The sequence below is a fragment of the Mirounga leonina genome, unplaced genomic scaffold (assembly GCF_011800145.1).
Source record: "Mirounga leonina isolate KUSES-001 unplaced genomic scaffold, KU_Mleo_1.0 Mir_175, whole genome shotgun sequence".
Taxonomy (NCBI): Eukaryota; Metazoa; Chordata; class Mammalia; order Carnivora; family Phocidae; genus Mirounga; species Mirounga leonina.
The window spans coordinates 14,778,246-14,800,730 of NW_023270453.1; the positions used below are offsets into that span (position 1 = coordinate 14,778,246).

Sequence of the window (22,485 nt, forward strand, 5' to 3'; positions counted from 1 at the left end):
TAGAAATTATATAAATTAATTGGGGCCTTTGAAAAGATGCATGTGCAACATCTGAGTACCCTGTGGACCAAAAAATTGCCATTTTGGAACTGAATAAAATTACACTGTGCAATATTTTTGTTGATACACTAAGAGATTTGGGTGCTCGGGGAGCCTGGGTAGCTCAGTCAGTTAAGCGTCCGACTCTTGATCGCAGCTCAGGTCTCGATCTCAGGGTGGTGAGTTCGAGCTCAGCGTGGAGCCTTCTTAAAAAAAAAGAGAGAGATTTTGGTGCTTAAAAAAAAAAATGTGTGCGTGGCGGGGGCAAATTGCATATCTGTTTTTTGCCCATTTTATTTCATATCAACATAAGCAAAAAGGAGAAACCAAAGAATTAAAGACCGAGGCTCATATTGCCCCCTCTGGAAAATCTCCCGTAGCATTTGGTTGTGGAGCTTGGGTTAGGAGTCTGGTTTCCACACAAGGAGGGACGCAACTGCTTTTCTTACATTGAAATCCTCACCAAGTGCATTTTAATTGTATTGTGTTAATTAGTTTGAACTCATTCTCTCAGAGGCCCCATTCTTCATATTATTCTATCACGTGAGGTGTATTTCTCTAGGGAAGCAGGGGTAGCAAGAAGCATCAGCTATTTTAGGAGTCTGTGATAGCCACATAGCAAATTTTGAGGGCATAACCTGCAGCTCTTCAAGCCCCTAAAATAAATGCAGAGAGATGAGTCGTGTTCAAGGAGGAATGTGGCTGATGAGGGGCACCGAAAACGATGGAACGTTCCATCTTTCTTGTCTCTTCTTTCTCCTGTGTCCTGCTGGGCACATGCTTCATTTCCTCCTGTGGATTAATACTCACAGTCATTTGTCTGTTTGATAAAGAACTCCACTGCTCACCCTGAAGCTTTATCAAGTCTGCCAGAGAAGTTTGGGGTGGTGCTTACTCACGACTAATATGAAGACTGCTCTCTGCAGTGGTGTTTCTTCAGTAGCTGTGTTTGATTCTTCCAGAAGGAGCCATCACCTTTTCCAGGCATGACAGTCCCTTCCAAAGCAGGGACCGCAGCAGAGGCTGATGTTGGGAGCTGTGGGGGACCGGCATGGACCCCTGCACCAGGGGGGAATGCCTGAGGTTGTCCAATCTCCTTGACTTCTGCATCCTGGGTGAAATAAAATAACACCTCAGCCAGAGCTGAAAAGCCAAACAGCTGAAGACACTGGTTTGTCCGCTCTTCTTTTTCCAGCATGACATTTCGTATTTATCCCTCCGTCATTTTCTAACTAAATTTCCAGCTTCTCAGTGTTAGGAGCTGCATCATCCGCTTGCTCTTCATTCCGTGTAGATTAATGCTTAACACGTGGTATTTAAAATACTACTGACGGGTTGAGATTCGTGTGCACTTTGCAGCCGGGAACATTGACTAGATTAACCACGTTTATCAGATTAACCTGTCTAGGTTAACATTGATAATGTGAGAAGATGGGTATCGACGAAGGATAGCTTGCTTAAAAGGCACCATAGGCATTTTGCTGCACAGTTCTTAAATTTTCATTGCTTAAAGAATACACGAGAGCAGTTAGTAAAAATCGCTTGTTAATTTTTGATGAAGACTGATTGTATATGAACATCTTGGGGCTAATTTTTAATGTCACAATTCTCTGACACACTGTTTTTCATAAGCCACTGAAAAAGTATTATGAATTAACAGCAAAAATTGGAGGTCAAGTAAATGATCAGTATCAGTAGCTGTTACTTTTTAACCTGGCAATATCTGTCTTTGAAATAAAATTTTAGGAGCCCATAGGGCTACAAAAGGTTTGTTTATTTGTTTACTAATTAGCAATAATAAATAAAAGATCCCTTTTTTGGCCTTTACCTGCCAGTCCGGTCTATAACCTGAAGCTAATCATGGACATAGGCAGACCACTTGGATTTGAATCTGGCTTCTCTGGTGAGCTCTGTGTCCTTGCTTAGATAACTTAACCTCTCTGTGTCTTGATTTCCTTACTGTAGGATGGATGCTCCCCCATAGTCTGTTGTCAGGGGAAAACGGTAATACAAGAAAGTGCTCACAGGTGTTTATTTACAATATGCTGTGTTGTTACTGTTTCTCTGCTTGATATCATGTGCTAAACCAGGTTATTCTCAGTGCAGAGTGCCTGAATGGTAGTGGGGGAGGGCAGGAGCTCCTCCTGGGTTCTGGAGAGAATAAAGCTGATGGAGAACAGAAGTTGATGTATACATAATCTCCTTTACATTGTCATTCCGCTGAAAATAAGGTTCCCTGAAGAGCGATTGTTAAGGTAGGCTGGTAAGACAGTCCTCCAATAAAATGAATGGCATTTTACTTCTGATCAATATAAAACTACTTTAGGGCAAGAATAAAATGTGTAGCGATGAGTGTAGATGGGAATGACATTGCCCGCGTTTCTTAAACGAAAGTTTTTCTGTAAGCAATTTAACTGGACCTCAGTACATTTAAATAAACAGTATTTCTTGAATGTGACAGGCATATTTGTGAATGTACTGAGGATTTAGTAATCCCTCCTGATTTCAGGAATAACATCGTTCTTGATCCAATAATTGTGAGGTGTGAATGATTCTCTAGAGCTTTGCAAAGGCCAGAATGCATCTTTCAGACCACAGTGAATTTTCTATTATCTCTCAGTAGATAATCAGTTTTGTAAATCGTCTTCAGGGGCCAGGAACTCTTTTTTAACATTGAGAATGATTAGCTGGTGTTTGCGTAAATGAATGCATGTACTCTCACTGCATTAACAGCCCAAAGCAAATGGTCTGGGGGCGATTAAATTTGTTTTTCAATGAGAGTATCTGTACCTTTTCTTGTACATGAATATGGATGTACTTATATATACACAGACACAGAGCTCAGAAGGTCTGTGAATTGTCTTATTTGGAAATTTACTGGCATTGAATTCTTTAATTATCATAAAAAACTCTATCTTTTAGGCGTGTCAATGACTCCCTTTGCCTTTTTGGTTGTCACTTAGATGCCTAAATCCAGTATTTTAAGGCTAAATTTACCAAGCCACTTTCCCATAATATTTTCTTCACCCTTCCAAGTCATGTGCTTTCCTGTTCCAAATTATGATTCATTCCTGTAAGTCCTCAGGTCGCCATCATCATGGTAGTAATGATTTTTATATGTTGCAGTAAAAATCTTCCTTCTGGAATTTCTTCCAAGGCTGGATCTTTAATAGCTGTTCTTTGTCTTTTTCCTTCCCCCTCTGATAATGTCATTTGTGTGTGGTATGTGTGTGTTGTGTGTATGTGTGTGTTGTGTGTGTGTTCGTATGTGTGTGTATGTATGTGTTGTATGTGTGTGTTTGTGTGTTGTGTGTTGTGTGTGTGTCCTCTGCATCATGTAGTACTCTGTGTGTGTGTGGTACCTTGGTGGTATTTAACATGCTTATTGAGTGAACCATAGACTATGGAATTGGAACGAATATCAAGAAATGGTGTAGTTTTGGACATTTCTTCAGCTTACTTCAGTAAATACATGTTGGAGTCTTAATAGGATGAGCGGGGAACACACACGAGAGAGTTCGGGCCTGGCTGGGAAATACGGCACCGAACATGCGACTCCCTGTCCTGTTTGTTTCAGGGTCTCCAGGGGCCGGCTGGAGGTTTCAGGGGCCAGCCCCCTGAGCAGATACTGTTCTGCCTCTTGTAGTACAAAGTTTCTGACCTCATCACTCATGAAGGACAGAAGCTTTAGAGCGGTAGATGCACAGTCATAATCAAACTCATGATCATCATATGTCTTTGCTCCTAGATTTTAGAAGTTTTCATTGTGTTGACTTGCCTTTGATGCGGGTAGTCATTGAAGGATCGTTCTTTTTTCTTTTTTCTTTTTTTTTTTTTTTAAAGATTTTATTTATTTATTTGAGAGAGAGAGAATGAGAGACAGAGAGCATGAGAGGGAGGAAGGCCAGAGGGAGAAGCAGACTCCCTGCTGAGCAGGGAGCCCGATGCGGGACTCGATCCCGGGACTCCAGGATCATGACCTGAGCCGAAGGCAGTCGCTTAACCAACTGAGCCACTCAGGCGCCCCGTTTTTAATTTACTTACTAAACAGTGACTTTGAGAACATGGAAGGTGGGGCTGGGGATGCAGGAACGCGTTGCATAGTTGCTGGGCTTGTCTCTGAAATGGAGAGTTCGCGTTTAAGAGGCTCTTCTGCATGGATGTGGATTATTTGAGACCAGAATATAAACGCCTATGTTTAGATGCAGCTACCTCTCATAATGTCTGGCTCCTTTTTTCATATATTAAACGATAGGGTTGAAGAATTTTCACATAGTTTGGAACAAAAACAGATGCATTTCTGCAAGTCAGAGGTCTGTGTGCTTGCAAGTAATTGAAAGCTAGTAGAAGTAGTTTAAGATGTAGGAAATCCGAGCCATGATTGACAACGAGAAGACTCGTTTGTAAACCTTTGGTCACTGACCATTAGTCTTAAATTGCTTAAAAATATTTTATTTTTTTTAAAGAATTTATTTATTTGAGAGAAAGAGTGTGCGGAAGCAGGGGGGAGGGGCAGAGGCAGAGGGAGAAGCAGGCTCCCCACTGAGCAGGGAGCCCGACACGGGGCTCAATCCCAGGACCCTGGGATCATGAGTTGAGCTGAAGGCAGATGCTTCACCAACTGAGCCACCCAGGCACCCCTTACTTGCTTAAAATATTTTAATGTCATTGAGATAAAATATTGTTAACACCATTTTAATTTTTTAAAAATATTGATGTCATTAATATTTTATTTTCATCTCACGTATGGCCTTGTATGATTTTGATGTGAATGGAATATTTTATGGATGAGCAGAGAGAGAGAGAGATACTCGGTAGTTGACAGACAAGCACATGACCACTCCAGGAAAAAGGGAAGAAAATATGATTTCTGCATGAAATGATCCCCTCTTTACCTAGAGATAGAGTTTGATGCAGAATACACTGAAATCGTTAATGATAAACACAACACTAGCTGCAGCTCTGGAAGGAGGTTATCTGAGGAGCAAATTGTTGCCCCTAAGCCTTGATGCTTTATTTCTAAGGAAAACAGCCAGTGCCTGGTCCCACCCGACAACTGTGAATAAAATAAGGCAGCTGTTAGGGGACATCGAGTAGGGTAGGGTTCCTGGTGCCGTAGAGTTTTCTTTTTTTTTTTCTTTTTTTTTTTTTAAGATTTTATTTATTTGACAGAGAGAGACACAGCGAGAGAGGGAACACAAGCAGGGGGAGTGGGAGAGGGAGAAGCAGGCTCCCCGCCGAGCAGGGAGCCCGATGCGGGGCTCGATCCCAGGACTCTGGGATCATGACCTGAGCCGAAGGCAGACGCTTAACGCCTGAGCCACCCAGGCGCCCCTGCCGTAGAGTTTTCAACACAACACTGGAATCAGTGATGGAGAAATCTGGTTAGGGCTTGGAGCATATATCCAGGAGGGGTGTAAAGATGTCTAAGGACTTCAAGTCAGTGGTCAAGGTCAAACTGAGATCCTGGGATGTAGAGAGGGTCCGGCAGCCCTGTGTCAGCCCTACTTGGAAGGCTGGCTCTGCTCAGTGCAAAGGTAGGAACAGAAGTATCTGGGGCAAAGAGTGGGCACAGAGCTGAAATCAAGAGGGGCTGAAGACCAGTGGGTAGACCAGAAGCCCAGAGTGTGGTCAGGAATGGCAGACAGCAGAAATAGAAAGGAGAAACAAAGCCAGGTGATGGATCGAATTGCAAGGAGAGCGCCAGGGGCCGAGGCAGCCAGAAGTTACACAGTTCCTATTATTGGTGAGCCACATCTCGAGAATGTTTAGCCTTGTCGCTGTGAGTAATGAGAGGGAACACGGCAGCAAGGAGGGACATCTGATAGCAGAGAGAAGCAGAACTTTTGTGAAAACCTTCCCTTCGTCTGGGCCATTTATTATACAGTTGACCCTTCAACCATGTGGATTTGAACTCCACTTAAACGCAGATTTTTTTGATAGATACAGTCGAGTGCTAGAAATGGGTTCTCTCCATGATTTTCTTACTAACATTTTTCTCTAGTGTACTTTATTCGAAGAATACGGCATGTCATACAGACAACATACAAAATATGTGTTAATTAACTGTTTATGGGGTCGGTAAGGCTTTTCTGGTCAGAAGTAGGCTCATAACTTTGGGGAGTCGGAAGTTATGTGCAGATTCTCGACTGTGCGGGAGGTTGGTGCCCCTAACTGCCGCGTTGTTCAAGGCTCAGTTGGAGTTACACGTGCGTCCTTTGTACCTGAGGACATTTCTGTCTTGTCAAGCAGGAGAATGATGACTGCTTCACCCTGTTAAGTATATTCAGGCAAAGTTTATGTTATATTACGATTTGGGGGTAATTCCTTCTTTCAGAAGGGGAAAGGGTTCTTGTACTTTAAAGGGGAAAAGTATTTGTACAACCCACTAATGTGCCTCAGTTCCCACAGATGGTGAGATACGGGGGGTGTTGATGTCTGACAGGAACTGTGACGTTTAATCTTTTCATTCAGGTATCAGCTTGTGCTTTTCGGTTCAAGTTTACCGCTTTTGTCTCATCCCCCGGTGGTTTCTGGTCCTGCCTTGGCACTGTGGTTGATGTGTGTTAATATGCATTAACTCTCTGTACTGTTTCTTTGATTTTTTTTTTTCCTGAGCCAGCTTCCCAGCCACTGTTAAAAATAAACGCTATAGGGGCGCCTGGGTGGCTCAGCCGGTGAAGCATCCACCTTCGGCTTGGGTCATGATCTGACCCGACGCCAGACGCCTGTTAAACTGGGGGTGTTGCTCATCTTTATTGAGCAGGAGTCGGGTTCTGATCGGGGTCCTGGGATCAAGCCCAGCGTTCAGGCTCCCTGCTCAGTGGGGAGTGTGCCTCTCCCTCTGCCCCCCTACCCCGCTCCTGCTCACTAGCTCTTTTTCAAATAAATAAATAAAATCTTTTAAAAAAAACCCTGCTGTATTACCAGTATGAAACAATAAAATCATCTCCTGCACTTAAGAATATTTCCTTGTGTTTTGCCTCATATGCATATGATTTTTGTCAAGTGCCGGTTGTTAAGTTCTTAAGGAATGTGTAAAGGTCGAGAACGGGCTAGGTCTGTCCATGAGTTTTTGTCATATGTCGCACACTGAACACATCCCTTCTCGTCGGTCACCCCCTCACCCCGCCCCCGGATGCGGCGCCGTTGGCTTTGGCCAGACCCAGCATTTATTGCGAGTCTGCACCTTCTTTGGTGACACAGTGGAGTGATGGGGAGTGTTGTAAGCAGGTCTTCTGTGGTCTCCTGTGCTCCACCAACTGCACCAACCAGCTTTTGCGAGGGGAGTAGTCCCAGCCCCACGGGACTCCACGCGACAATCCTGAGTCGCATGTGGAATGACATCCCTGAATTAATTAAACATCCACTTTAGATTTGCAGATAAAGTAACAGGTCCCTTGGTATTTGTGTACTTTCCGGCCAATTGATGTATTTAGAAATTGCAGGATATATTTGCAGCTGTTAGGCCTTCAGGGACGGGCTGCAAATACATTTATTTATCCACTAGCTTTTATCCAGGCAGTGAGTTATGAGATGACCTCCATCTCAGCAAAATAAATCCTGGTATCCAGAGTCCAGCCAGCCTCATCTATTGCTGGATAGGGAAAGTGGATATTGAAATTTGTTTTCTTGGAAAGGCAGGAAGGCTCTATCTTGCACACATAAGGTTCCTGTGAGTGGGTTATAAAACTGCCAGACGCCTATTAAACTGGGGGTGTTGCTCATCTTTATTGAGCAGGAGTCGGGTTGTGATCATGTGCAGGGCTGTGTTGGACCTTTATATGCACGCATTCCCAGGATCGGCGGCTTACCACCAGTACCTGATAAGCTGTATGCTCTTGGGCGAGGAGACAGGGACGAGTGGTGTCAGCCACAGGGTCTCCCCGAAGCCCTGCGAAGTAGCTCCAGGAGCAAGAGGCCACGTTTCCTGAAGATGCGCCTGCTGTGTGTTGCAGATGACTGATTGCCTCCATTATTCTGCTGTGCTTCTGTTAGAGCACCTAGGAAGATCAAAGCAGGGCAACGTGAATTTTTTTGCTTAGTGTAAATTTAAGCGTGGGCCACAAAGCCTTGTGTCCTTCCCTCGGAAAAGCAATTTAGCTCGCAGAAAATAATTAAATCCACAGTATCTTGCAATAATGAGAAATTTGAAACGGCGAGGGTTAATTATTTCAGTCCGACTTTAGTTACCCAATAAAATATTTAAGGAGAGCGTCCAGACAGTGCCCGAGTTAATTTACAATACCATCAGCTTTCAGCGTCTCTGTCCTTTTCCCCCCGCAGGATCATGCAGATCTGCGAAGCCATTTCTTCACAGTTGGGATGAAGCTAGAAACAGTGAATTTGAGCGAGCCGTTTCATATCTGTCCTGCATCAGTGACCAAGGTGAGCTTCCCTCCCTTGCTCTCCGCCTCCCGCCGATCTGCTCACAGTGGGCCAGATGAAAAGTGCTGGTGCAGGGGCGGGCCACAGTGCAGTGAATAGGACAGCACACCAGCCGGGGAGCACCTTCTCCCCCGGCCACGCTGTCCTAAGCGCCCCTTTTGTCACTGGTCACACAGAGCCAGGCCGGTCACATGCCTCCTGTTGCAGCAGAGATTGGAGTTAATACAACACAGACAGGACTGTCGATGAGGGTGTCCCTGAGTGACCTGGAAGGAGGTGCAGGTGCGCAGCTGAGTTTATAGCAGTGAACTCAGCCACGAATATGTGCCACCTTCTGTGGTTGGCCAGGGTCATATCCACGCGTCTGTTTGTTCCCATTCTCGTAGCACGAACTGCTCGGCAGTTGCACACGGTAATCATTGCAGTAGTAACTTGGTTCTCGTCCGCTGACAGTCCTTGGTGTGATCGACTTGCATTCGGGAAATGCCAGCCAGGGACCCATCTCCAGTGTCTGTCCCCACGTCTGCTTCCTTTTTGCCACCGGCTTTTCCTTCACTAAAGGAAGAGCCTGCCTCTATGTTTCGCAGATTTGAAATGAAATTACCTTTGAACGTGAAGTTATTTTTACGACGGGCTGATGGTCTTTCAGATTGTAATTTCCCTTGGCCGTGCAGATAATCTCACGGAAGTCACCTGTGGAAGTCACCCCTACAGTACGCGTTTCCACCTTAAGTGTCCTCTAATAGGTGGCGGGGGAAAGCGAGAAACCCAGCATTCTTACCCAGTGTGTGTTTTAGTTAATGGCCTTTTGTGAGGGAACTTAATTAACGGTCCAGAAGTCAATTCCATTTTAATTTCTTTTACCAAGGAAGACTGGATTTGTTAATACAGTGATGAGTGTCTTAGAGTCATTCTGTATGCTCTTTTTTAAATTCATGATTTGGTAAAATTGAGAAATATAGTGGTGATAATGTATTTCAGAGTATGGAGAATGGTTATAGTCATGGAATGCCTTTTTCTTTCTTTTCCAAATATTTTTTCTTTAGAACATATAAATTACTTCTATGTAACGCTTACAGTAATTTATGTAAAGAATAACTGCCCGCCCGAGAAAAATACTGACTTAGGCTTTGCAGTGTGGTTTTTGGGGTTGCAATTTATGCCCTCACAGTCATACACCGTGCATTAAAGCCTTTTTATTTAAATTGACCTTTGGGGTTCTTGAATGTGTATTCTGGTAGGTGCACATTTTCCCAGAACTGATGAGTGGTATCTTGCGGAATCCTGGCCAGGATTTCCCTTTGTTCCAGCAGCAGCTGATACGGTGAAGTCAGCTGCCGGTTTACCTGGATGCATTTTACCCTGTCCTCTTTCTAAGAGGCTAAGTGTCAGCTTCGCCTGGTGTTTTTACAGTAAAGGAAACAGGTGCAGACGTGCTGAGTCCTGTCAGTAGTGAACTCACACTTCCATACCTGTAAATAATTGTAATCGATCATGTTAGCATGTGGCATGCTACTTATGGTTAGGTTCAGCCCAAATATCCTCGTCTTGTTGGATAGATTTCCAGTAACAGTAGTTTGGTTTCCTGATAAATAATTTTATCTCTAAATAAATCTTCTTGGGGTTGGGGCCAGGGAGGATATTTTCTCTGATTTTTTTTTAAGGTACACTTTTTCTTTTTCATTTTAGTTTTTCTTACCCTTTTTACCAAAGATAACACACTCAGCCTTTCAGTTCTGCATGCATCCCTTTTTCTTCTCCTATTGGCCTTCTGTTGTAGAACACATGGATTGAAATGTGGGCTTTGGCCTCTTAGCACGTAGATGGGCATGTCCCCAGGTTCAAGACTCCCTATGTAGAGTGAAATATCAGGATATTCCTAATGTAGTCGGTATTTATAATTAAACACATTCCTCCTAACATTGGAAAACGTTTTAGAATATTATGTTTGAGAATATAACGTTGCACTGTTACTACTCATCATGATGAAATTTTCATTTTCATTTTCCTCGAGGCTTTTCTTCATGGCACACCTGTTGAAGGAATAAATAAATAACATTAAAGCCAATAGACAGGAAAGCAGTTAACTCTGTCACAGATCCTGGAGGAAATGCCCAGCCTTTAGCCATACAGTGAGATTATAGATTATGTTTTTGGTGGTCCAGAACAGTATGATACTGACAGATGATGATGATGATGATGACCTATCTGTGTATGTGAAATCTATTGTATTGTTTAGATAAATAGTCTTGGTTCTGTTTCTTTTATGGCTAGCTCTGAGCCACATAGTCTTGGGCTGGTTGCTTACCTGCTCTAGGTTTTACTTCTGAGACCTGCAGGTTTTAGACCCGATCAGTGTTTCTGGACATGTGAACCATACTCTGATGGATTTGAAGAAACTGATTTACCTATTTTCTGAAGTACGTACACACGAATGTGCATTTTAATAGGTTTTAGAGATTCCTTAGTGCACATCCTTACAGGGTCCAGTGGTGTTAAGAAATTCAGCCACCAGAATACCGCACTTTTAATATACCTTTCTGTGTGTGTGTGTGTGTGTGTGTCCGTGCACGTGCATATGAGACTCCATCCCATCCCATTGGCATTTTTAAGCACTATTCTGGACACTGGGAACGTAGACAAAAGTCCCTGCTTTTACAAAGCTTATATTTTAATGGGGGGGCGGAGACAAAGTCAGTAAATCCATATAGAATGTTACGTGTTCAACGCTAAGGAGAAAGACACAGCAGGGAAGGGACGAGCGGAGGGTGGAAGGCCAGAGTGCGGGATGTGGTTTTAAATCAGGCTGCAGGGAAGATCTCTGTGGGAAGGTGAGGTTTGGTCCTTTGCTCTGTAAAGTCTACTTTCAAAAGGCAGACCTCAGGCAGCACAACAATAGCCGTTTACCGGAATTAGCATGGAGAAGAACAGAAGTGAGTGCACTCTGCTGCTTTGCTTTTAATTAGGCTGCTTCCAGAAGATACTTCGGAAATGAAGCAGCCAGGAATCAGAGCTTTAGTAAGTGTTAGGGTTTCCTACGCAAGACTGGTTTATGTCTGTCGAGCTCGTAAAGTGATGCCTTTCTCCCTGGCCTGTTTCACATACTAGGTTCTTTAACACCATCATTCTTTAAAATGCTGGGTCCATCTCAGTTTTGCTTTCTGCTCTTCCTTGTTCCTAGCTCTTCACTGATGTTTTCTTTTTCCCTACATGCAGTGGCTGTGTGTGCAGTTCCTGTGTACAAAGCATTTTCTGTGCATTGTGGGAACACCCTGATGAGTAACAAAGAGGAGACTGCCCTCAGAGGATCTGTTGGGGGAGACCGATTTGGGATCAGCCCCCAGGAAGGAATGAGGACTTTCAGGACAGAGGTGCAGGGGTGAAGCTTTGGGGGCACAGAGCAGGGACCCTACACTCGAACCGGAGTGGTCAGGGAAATGTTCCAGCAGCATTGACTTTCAGGACGCACCTTGAAAAATGCACTGTGTTTTGAAAGAGCTTCAGCACAGTGGGTGTTGAGGCTGGGAGGATGCAGGGATGTGCCTGGGGGTGATTCTTCTTGGGCTGGAGCCTGGGGTCGTTGTAGGGCGGGGAGGCCGGATGAAGCCAGAAGTCCCCAAGCCAGCTGGTGGAGCTTCTTGAGTGATCTGGTGTGAGCTTATGGGTCCCTGCCGTGGACAAGGAGAAACCGCTGACGTTCCAGGGCCCATCTTGGCGTTGCTGTAGGCCTGGCTTTGTCTTCCTGCATTAAGTCTGGTTTTCTTCCAGCCCTGTCGGTTGACTTCTCTAAAGTCACCCATGTTGTTTCCTTCTCTGTTTTATATGTGTCCTACTCATTCGCTTCTCTTTCCATTAAAATGATCGGAGTGATCAACTCTTAACTGATTAGCAACTGGATCAATTTAGTAATATACATCGAGGTGCTGGTTTGTGCTGAAATTGTTTTGATGGAATGTATTTATTGCCTTTGGAAGCTTGCTAGCATTTTGTACTAGCTTCACATGAAAAGCCCACGGAATTAACCCTCGGCTCTGTGGTTTGTTCTTTCTTTCAGGTTTTTAACAATCATTTTTTTCAAGTGACTATTGACGACCTAAGACCAGAACCTAGTAGACTCTCAATGCTGTGCCATGCAGATTCTTTGGGGATTTTACCAGTGCAGTGGTGCCTTAAAAACGGAGTCAATCTCACCCCTCCCAAAGGTTCGTATTCTGCGAAAATGTGCAGGGTTTGGGTGGTTCAGGAGGGCGTCCTACTGTCACTGAAGTGTGCCTTTGTTAATCTCGAGAAGTTCAGGTTGTAAATGACTTCAGCATTGTGGGAGAGGTGTGTCTGGCAGGTGGCTTGACACAGGAGTCTATCCCAGCTCCCTCCCCTGGTGAGGTGCGTGACTTTGGGCTTCTCCAGACGTCCACTTCTGTCCACCCCAGTTCCCTGTTGGTCATCGTGTGTGCTGACAGAGGGCACAACACTGCTAGGTGATCATCGCTCAACACTTAAACGTGTGTGAGAAGTGGCTTTAAAAATGCAACAAGGGGCGCCTGGGTGGCTCAGTTGTTCATCCGACTCCATCTCAGCTCAGGTCTTGATCTCAGGGTTGTGAGTTTGAGCCCCACGCTGGGCTCCACGGAAGAAGCATTTCTTTCCATTTTTATTTCCAATAATTTAAATTTTCCCTAGAGCTTGGTCACGCTCTGATAGCCAACAGTTTGATGCACTAACACATTAAAATAATTCAGTCTGGAGCCGGGTTGCACATAATTGGGACCATGTACCGCATTCTTGTTGGTAAGAACCGCGCTTATGGTTCTGTAACGTGGTTTGCTGTCCCTGACAGTTGTGATGTTCATGCAGGGAAGAGAGCAGCCAGATGGAAGGAGAGGGGGTGGGAAGGAAAACAGAGGGCATGATAGAATAATAGAAGATGAAATGGGAAGAGATGACCTAGAAGAATAAACCTTAGAGCAGGATTTTAACAGCGACCCACAAATAATACAGGGGTTCTGTGCTGACCTTTCCAGCTCACCAGGGACTGGATTATGGGTAGTGTTCACCGTGCTGGGAGGTTAACGCCCGCACGTTAGGGTCCAGATGCAGCCTTTCATCATGCTGCTCCTGCCTCACTTGTCTGTCCCGAGCTCCACTGGGCTCCCTCCCCCCTGTTCTCCATGCTCATCCCCACTGGGGAGACACCTGCTCAGTGTTTCCACCTCTGCCGTTGATCCTTCTCATTAGAGGGCTGTGGTGGCAGAACGTGGTCTTGTTACAATGTGGTGAACTTTTAGAGACCACTGTTTGCCCTGTTGAATATGCCCAACTCATTTCATCCTCAAAATGAGCATGGCCCTGGGACGGGGCTTAGTCGCAGAGAGCTTCTGTGACCGACCCAAGGCCACATCACATGGATGGTAAGTCATAGCGAGGGGGTCGGCATCCTGATTCTGTGTGGCATCGTGCTGGTCCTCACAGGTGACTCTGGCCAGATCGCACTTCAGTCCTCAAGACTGTCAAATGGGACACCTGCGGGATTCTGCGGGTGCTTGCAGGGTCAAACAATGATGTGAGTCTAGGTATCTTTTTAATCCTTTTGGTCCTACAGGTTTTTTATTGTGAACCATCTTGTGGTAGCAGATCAGGGAAGTCTTTTTCTGCTGCAGAATTTAACAGCAGGTCACTTGCTGAGTTTGAAAGTCCCATGGACCATGTCTACTTCCTGCTGACTTGTGTAATCAGAGCATTTGTACGGATGGGTCCACGTCATTGAAGAAAGACTTCTTCTAGATACCTGAAATGCTGCGTGGTTGCACTTTCTAAAGTCCTAAGTAGTAATAAGATCCCTTTAAGAATTTAAAGGAAAAAATCAGTTGGGTGAAAAAAGGGGGAAAATATTCGTATATGCATATACGCTGCTTGATTATTCCATTAGGCAGGGGTTAAATATTTATCAGATTTTTGGTTTACCAAAATGTTTACCAAATGTCTCTAGGTTTTTTAAATATTTTTTTATGAACTTTCAAGTGTTAGAAATGTGTTTTAGAAAAGAGGTTGTTGGCATAATTTGGGCATTTATTTGGAAAAGGGGTGTGCCTATTTGGATAATTGCATTTCATGATATTTGGAAAAATACAATTGGAGAATTACAGTTCTAGGGAATAATTTTTCCAAGTGCCTGTGGTTATATAACAGAGTCTTGGCTTTAATTACTGAGCTCTCATTGTTTTGTGAGAGTATGTTTGTTTTATATACTTATATATATGTTTTGCATGTAGTAAAATATATTTATTTTTGTAATTAAAACGAATTAAAATTGAGAGGTGGTGTTGGAGGTTTTTATAGTGGTGATTTTATGATTTCCTTGTGAGGTAGCTTGTCACACGTCTTATGTGTCAACAGCAGGGCTGTGGAGCATTTTTTTTTTTTTAAGATTTTATTTATTTGACGGGGAGAGACATAGCGAGAGAGGGAACACAAGCAGGGGGAGTGGAGGAGGGAGAAGCAGGTTTCCTGCCGAGCAGGGAGCCCGATGCGGGGCTCGATCCCAGGACCCAGGATCATGACCTGAGCCGAAGGCAGACACTTAATGCCTGAGCCACCCAGGCGCCCATGGGCTGTGGAGCATTCTGTAGAATTTTTTCAGACACCATTCCTTGCTTTCTTAATGTATGAACATAGACACTCTTCTTTCTTAGAAAAGTTGTTTTTAACTTAAATTCTGAGCTTTATACTTAGAGTATGTAGGATTTATTACACATGTTGAGAAGTGAGTTTCATTGTTTTCTTGTGTGTATGTTTTCCATGAATGTATTAACATCCTTTAGATTTCTGTTAGAACCATAAACACCATTTACAATTACAACATGTTGCCTGATCCCCAAAAGATACTATCCTACTCGCTCCCCAGTGGGAAGCCGCTGATGAAACAAAAAATATCTGATGGTCTAGGTGGAGATTTGCAGAGAACATAGACCTGTATTGACATTGTTTTGACTCTATTTCTTAATTAAAAAAGAAAAATCTGTCTCCAGACTTTAGAGACAGATAGTGTGTAAGCTAAAATGGATGGGAAGGTTTCAATAGGTCTCTGTTGAGAGCAGGTGCTTTCCTGGTAAGCAAAGGACAGACCCTTGGAAGTTTTACTCCATTCATTTAAAACCAGCACACAACAATTCAGTATTATAGGCACTATAAAAAATGATCAAGCAAGTAGATAAATCAGCTAAGCAGAAGTGTATATTGGTTATCAACCGTGACTTGCTGTTTTTAAACTATTTAATTAACCTCATTGGCATGTCACATCGAGGGTGAGCCGTAGAAGGAGAGAGGTAAACATCCCGCCCAGGGGATATTAGGAGAAAATATTAAGCCTTTACTTCTGTTGTAAGTCTGTTGTACAATGGGTACACAAAGGCTGAAAGTAAGTGGCTTATTCGAGCACTTTGTCTCCACTATTTGGCCATCTTAGTAATAGGCACATACACTGTTAACATGATTTAAGAAGTAAAGGTGTGTTTTTCATTATTATCAAGACGCAAAGTAGTGACCCCTAATTGGTATGGTCTTTACCTAAAGAAAAACCTCCGATGCTGACTGATGAAATTACCTCACTTTGTGATCTGCTGTATTTCAGACGTACCAGAGGGGACAGAAAATAATAAATACCCACACTCCTGGAACCAATGCTGGCATTTGGCCGCGTTTGAGTCAGATTTTTTAAAAAAATGAAATAAAGCATTATAGAGTAGAATAGAAGACTAAGTCCCCTACAACTCTCTGTGCCTCACATTCCACATCTATTCATTGGTGAATCCCGTTGGTACTTTTGGGATCTGACCGTGTGTCATCACGACCACCCGGTCCAGGCCACCATCAGATCTTTCTCTTGGTCTAATGCAGTGGCCTCCTGAACTCCTGAGTGAGATGGTCAGGCTGGTGCTGTTAAGATGTACATCATGTTAAGATCGCCGTGTTAAAATGTCCCTCCTGTCCAGAGCCTGCCACCACACTCGGTGGCAAGTGCAGATCATGGTCCCAGCCTACAGCTCCCACTAGTTCCCTGTCTGGCCTCATTTCATAAGATGCCCTCCACCCCCATCTGCCCAGACCCACCGGCCTCCTTGTCCTCCCTGGGACATGGCACTCTGGTCCCCTTACGTTGTTTGTCCTCCTCCTCCTCCTCCTTCAGTCTTGATGGAGGTGCCACCTTTCCGGGGTGGTCTTCCTTCACCATCCGGTTGAGTATCAATTACAGATCTCTCCCCCCAACATTGTATCTCCTTCCCTGCGTGGCTTTGCTGCACAGAACTTTTTAGCATGCCAGATACAAGTAATATAGATTTTACTTCTTTGTCCTGTTTTGTGTGTGTCTCTCCACTAAAGTGAAAGATCCAGAGAGCAGGGATTTTTGTCTTGTTCTCTGCTCATCCCTAGTAGCTAGACTAGTGTGGCTGTTGGTCAGTATGTGTTGAGCATTGAATGAATTGAAGTCCTGCCTTCATTCTGTGCTCCACCCTTCCTCTCTGCCATGTCTCCACCGCCCCTTCCATTCTCCCCCCATCCCATACCCACCTTCCTAAACCTGTTACACTTTTACTGCATCACTGTGAGGCTCTCATTGTTTGCTTGACGGCAGATCTTTTCCAATATGTGTATACATAGTATCATGCTATGCCTCTCTATGTAACTTTTACCCTGTAGCATCTTGCAGATCTTTCTTCATGTTGATGCAGTCAATTATTTATTCACTTTGCCTATTGAAGGAACAGACCTTAATTCTTGAAATCCATTTCCCGTTGAAAGACTTTGAACAAAGGTCTTTCCTGTTTTCCGTGTTGTGAATGATACTCAAATGTGCATATTTGTACATGTGCCCAAATGGGAGAGATCTTTCTGGGGATATACCCAAATGTGGGATTGCTGGAGCTCCCATTTTGCATCCTCCTCACTACTATGATTATGCCTTAGGCTCAAACATTGCCATTTTGATGGCCGTGAAATGAGTCTCCTTCTTTTGCTTTGGTCCCTAACCAGTTCAGTGGAGCAGTTCATCATGCGCTTGTTGACAATTTGTATTTCATTTGTATTGTTGATTATATTTTTTGCCCTTCTTCTGTTGATTATAGAAATATTTACGTTTGAATGTGAATTCTTTCTTCACCATGCACTTCACAATATTTAATAGTCTAGGCTATGGCTTGTCGCTTTGCTTCTGAATGGTATTTTATATGAAATACGAAATTACAATGTAGTCAGATACTACCAATCTTTTCCATTATGATTTGCTTATATGTCTTTGGAAATCTTTTTTTACTGATGTTCTATGTTTTCTTTAAAAATCTTGCAGTTTCATTTTCTGTAGGTAGCTCTTTAACGTACTTGGAGTTAATTTTTGCATGGCATGAGGGAAGAAAACAATTTTATTTTTTCGCTGAAGTTGAATTGGATTTTCAAATTCACCCATTGTCTCAGCATCATGAATTGAATAGTCTGTGATTTCCTCTCTGATCTGTAATGTCATCACTAGCATAGAGCAAGTCCCTTAAGGGGTGAGGACCTTATCTGTTCTTATTCTGCTTCGTTGGTCTGTTAGTCCATCTCTGCATAAATACGTCACTTTTAAGAATTGATTTTCCTTTATGTCTTGAATTTCGTCAGGTGAATCCCTCCACTTTTTCTTCCTTTTCAAAATTGTCTTGGTTGCTTTTGGCAGGTTATTTTTGTATTTTGTATTTTAGAATCAGTTTGGAAGACACTATAAAAAACCCCATTGGATTTTAATTGATACTTCATTATATCATCTTTTTATAACTTTCAGTCTTCTGCTGGAATTTTTCCTAGGTACATTGTCCTTTTTCTTGTTGTTGTGAATAGTTTTTTTTTTATTGTTATTCATTTGTTTTTGTTTTTTTTTACTGACTGTGGCCAGTATAATGGAATGCCACTGGTTTTTGCATGTTTATTTCCTACCCAGCTGCCTTCCTAAAGTAGTGTGTCCCCAGAACAGTTTGTGTAAGATACGGGTGATCTGGCTCTTGAAACTAGCTTGTAAAACCATCTGGGCTGGTGCTGTTTTAGTTTGTGTTCTGTTGACTATGAATTTATTTCCTTGAGTGGTTGTAAGTTTAGTCATGGTTACCACTTCTGTTTGAGACAATTTTGGTAATGTATATATATTTGCAGAATTATCTGTTCTTTTTTTAAAGATTTTATTTATGTATTTGACAAAGAGAGAGAGAGAGAGAATGAGGGGAGTGGCAAGCAGAGGAAGCAGCAGACTCTCCGCTGAGCAGGGGGCCCGATGCAGGGCTCAATCCAGGATCCCGGGACCACGACCTGAGTTGAAGGCAGATGCTTAACCGACTGAGCCACCCAGGCGTCCCCAGAATTATCTGTTTCAGCTGTACTTTCAAGTTTACTGTCAGAGTGTTTTGTTACATCAAACTTATTATTTGAATTGTTCAACAATTACATAGTCTCTATTTTTGTTTCTTCTGTAATTTTCTAGAAGGTACATCAAAATATCATTGTGAGATTCAGGATCTGTCAGCTTCTGTGTGTGTGTGTGTGTGTGTGTGTGTGTGTGTGTGTGTGTGTGTGAAGCATGGTAGGGCATTCAGGGCTGGGACTGTTGGGGCTTGCTGGTGTTGACCCTCTTTATCCCTAGCCAATCATTTTGTTTTAAAGCCTTTTTTTTTTTGTCTGACTCATGTTCATTTGCTTCCTTATGTGGGTTGTCATTTTCCATTGTGAACTAATTTTCAGTGGTGGGGGTGATTTCTATGGGATTTCCATGATCCTTAAAGTACTTCCTTCCATCTAGCCTTGTATTAGGGTCTGCCCAGTGTTCTAGGATTTTTGCAAGTCCTAGAGAATTTATTTATTGCTTTATCTCCCCTGCTAGAAAGTAAGGATTTTTATTTACTTCTGTATCCCCAGCACCTAAAACAGTGCCCGGTACATGGAGGTGTCCCTGGATATTCAAGGAATGAACGAATGAATGAATGTCACGTTACTTTCTCAGCCTGTGCCATACGGAATTGTAACATTGTACAGCATGCCCGCATGTGCCTCTGGCTTGGTGAAGCTCGGGACTTCTCTCTTTCCCTGCTTACCCAGAGCCCTGGGCCGGGAGCAGCTGTGTCTGCTCCTTCTCTCTTTCTAAGTCCGTCTGGTCCTGTTGTCACAGACCGGCATCTGACGGGGACCGGGCGTTTTATAATAGTCTCAGTCTCTGCTGCTCTGCTCTCTCGGGCCTGTGGATGTTTTGTACCCCGTGTGAGCTCCGGACGTTCACTGGACTGGTCAGCCCTGTCTTTGTGGCCCTCATGGTTTTTTGACATCTGGAGATTTTCTTCTCTTTTGAGCTATGTAATTATTTCTATTATTACTATATTTCCTTTGGCATCTGAGAGGGTCCTTCTTGTTACTGGATTTGGAAGTTTATTCTCATTTCTAGCTTTCTGATTGGTTCTTGAATGAAAATTCGTTTCTGACTGAAAAGAGTTGGGAGAGTAAAACTGGGTCATTTTTTTATATCAGAAAATATTTCCGATGGTTGGAAATGGCATCCGTCCTGTTGACTTATTCCTCATTGTCGTCGTTCAGGATTCTTACTATGGCTTTGCCATTGGCTGATACTTATATGATGTTAGACTCCATCCTGGGGACATGTCCACATCTCCTAACATTATGTTTATGATTCAGGTTAATATTTGGGGCATGCTCCCAGATAGAAGTGTATTAAGTGTCATCTTGTCACCTGTATGTGTTAAATACATTCAGCGTTGGTTTATTCTAGAAGATAAGGAAATTGGAACAGCTGGGGTTTATACTAACTTGACTTATTTGTTTCCATCCTTTTCCCTTATTTTCCATGGTTCTTCTTCCCCTGCATTATTCCATGAATGTAAACACAGAAGAATTCAATTGGAAATGGATGTGTAAATTTTAAAGATCTCTATCAGGGAGGACTTTACGGCATGTCAGCGGACGGAATGAGGGAGCTGGAAGACTTCAGGGCCGGGGGCAAGGGGGGGACATGTGGGTGAAAAGAAGGGCTTTAGGCAGTTACGAGTGTCTTTGCCTTCTTGCCTATGAGCCTGTGTGCAGACTCATACATGAGTGGAACTGAGAGAATGTTGGGAAACCTGGCTCAGGAGTCAACAGACTGGTTCCCGGGGCTGTGCCTGCCCCCTGACGTCTGTGGTCTTGCTTCCTCACCTGTGTTGGGTGGACGTGCCTCCTACATCTACACATCAGCCCTATGAATGTGCTCTGAGGTGGACATCTCCCTATGGGGCTATGTGTTCTTCAGTCAGTGTGGTGGGCATCTTCCAAGCTTTCTTTGCAAGTTCTCCATGTCTCCCTCCATCCTGGAGTCCCAGTTCCCACATGGTGTGTGTGTCCTTCTCCGTACCTGCTGAAGCAGGTGACAGCTGAATCTGTTTCATCCTCATATTACCCTCAACGGCCAGCAACCTGGAGACTGAATTAAATGCATTTCCTTGTTTGAGAAAGTGTTACTACTTTTTAGGACTTCCATTTGTTTTGTTAAAGATTTTCTTTTAAAGACTTTCTTTATTTGACAGAGAGAGAGACAGGGAGAGAGAGAGAGCGAGACCGAGCATGAGTAGGGGTAGAGGGAGAGGGAGAGGCAGACTCTTCCCGCTGAGCAAGGAGCCCGATGTAGGGCTTGATCCCAGGACCCTGGGATCATGACCTGAGCTGAAGGGAGAGGCTTATCCGACTGAGCCACCCAGGTGTCCCTTAGAGACTATTCTTTTTTTTAATTTATAGATATAGTAACACATTCATTCTTTAAAATTTGGAGAAAAAAGAAGCTTCCTATCCTGAAGAAACAACTTTTGGTGTATATTCTTTTAGATTTCTGTTTCCCAGAATATGTAACTTTGTGTATTGATTTAATTATTTTATACACACTGATTTGCCACTTACATGCCAAAATGTCTCCTGCTTTAAATGACGGGAAAGTTCCGTGATTTGCAGATAAATAAATGACTTAAACACGTCCCTCTTGTTTGTGTGTATTGTTCTCGTCTGCTTTGATGCATAAAATGTTTGCACAGCATCCTGTTATTTCTGTAGGATGCTCCATAGTGGAATTACTGCCTTGTTCTCACCCCAGCTCACTCTGACCAGCCCTGCAGTTCCCCCCCCCCCCGCCTTGCTCTTTCTAGAACATTCCAGACATGCTCCTGGAATTTCCCAATTGTTGGCCCCTCCCCCTGGCCTGCCCTTGCCCCACATGGCCACAAGTCTTGCTTCTTCAGTTCCTCGGACTTTCAGCTTTTCCTCAAGACTTTCATCCCTCCCTCTGCCCCTTCTCTGCTTCTCTCTATAACGCTCTGATCATCTGACTTTTTATATTTGTGCATTATGTGTCTCCTCTCACTGAAACGTAAGCTTGCCTGGATAAGGGTTTTTGCTGGTTTTGTTCACTTCTGCGTGCCTAGTACTGGAACCATGCCTGGCATGGAGCATGCACTTAATAAGTGCTTTTAAATGATGGAATATGTGAATGAGCAAATGGCTAGTGGAGAGTAGACACCTTCTTAAAGATTTTGACACATTGCCCACTTGGCATCTGCAGCGGTTTTTTGAGTTCTGTGCCAACCAGAAATGCATAAAAGCACCTGTTTTCCAACAGACTTTGCAGTGGTAGATTCTTATTATTATCTTTCATTTTGCCAGTAAGGTAGATGGCAAAGATGATAATTTTTTTTGCTAATGGTATTTTTGAAGATTGTACAATTTTTTTTTTCGTATTCACTCAGCATCGACGAGCAGCTCTTACTCTCTGTGTCTAAACCACCATGATTATATGAGGTTGTCATGATTCACTTCCTGGTGCTGAGGAGAGTCCTAACCTCCTGTAGGAACTGGATAAACTCAGGATTCTGTTAGCAAATGAGAAGCTGGAGGTTGGCTCTTGGGAGGTGGTCATGGTGTATTCCCCATGTGGAATTAGCTCTTGATTGATTGACTAGTGCCTTATCTTTTAAAATGGAGCAAAGGTGCTACACATTCAAATAGTTTTTATTG

At 43.5% G+C, this 22,485-nt stretch overlaps 1 protein-coding gene across 7 annotated transcripts in view; it reads left to right on the forward strand.

The window, feature by feature from the left end:
* SFMBT2 (Scm like with four mbt domains 2) overlaps window positions 1-22,485 on the forward strand; it is a 228,824-nt gene that overhangs the window by 132,736 nt on the left and 73,603 nt on the right. For all 7 annotated transcript variants that reach the window (XR_004682235.1, XM_035021691.1, XM_035021695.1 and 4 more), the window contains 2 exons: window positions 8,326-8,427; window positions 12,482-12,629. Coding sequence is in view for 6 of the 7 variants with exons in the window: in XM_035021691.1 (XP_034877582.1) it covers window positions 8,326-8,427; window positions 12,482-12,629 (250 nt within the window). In the remaining variant the exon portion in view is untranslated. The remainder of the gene's footprint in view (window positions 1-8,325; window positions 8,428-12,481; window positions 12,630-22,485) is intronic.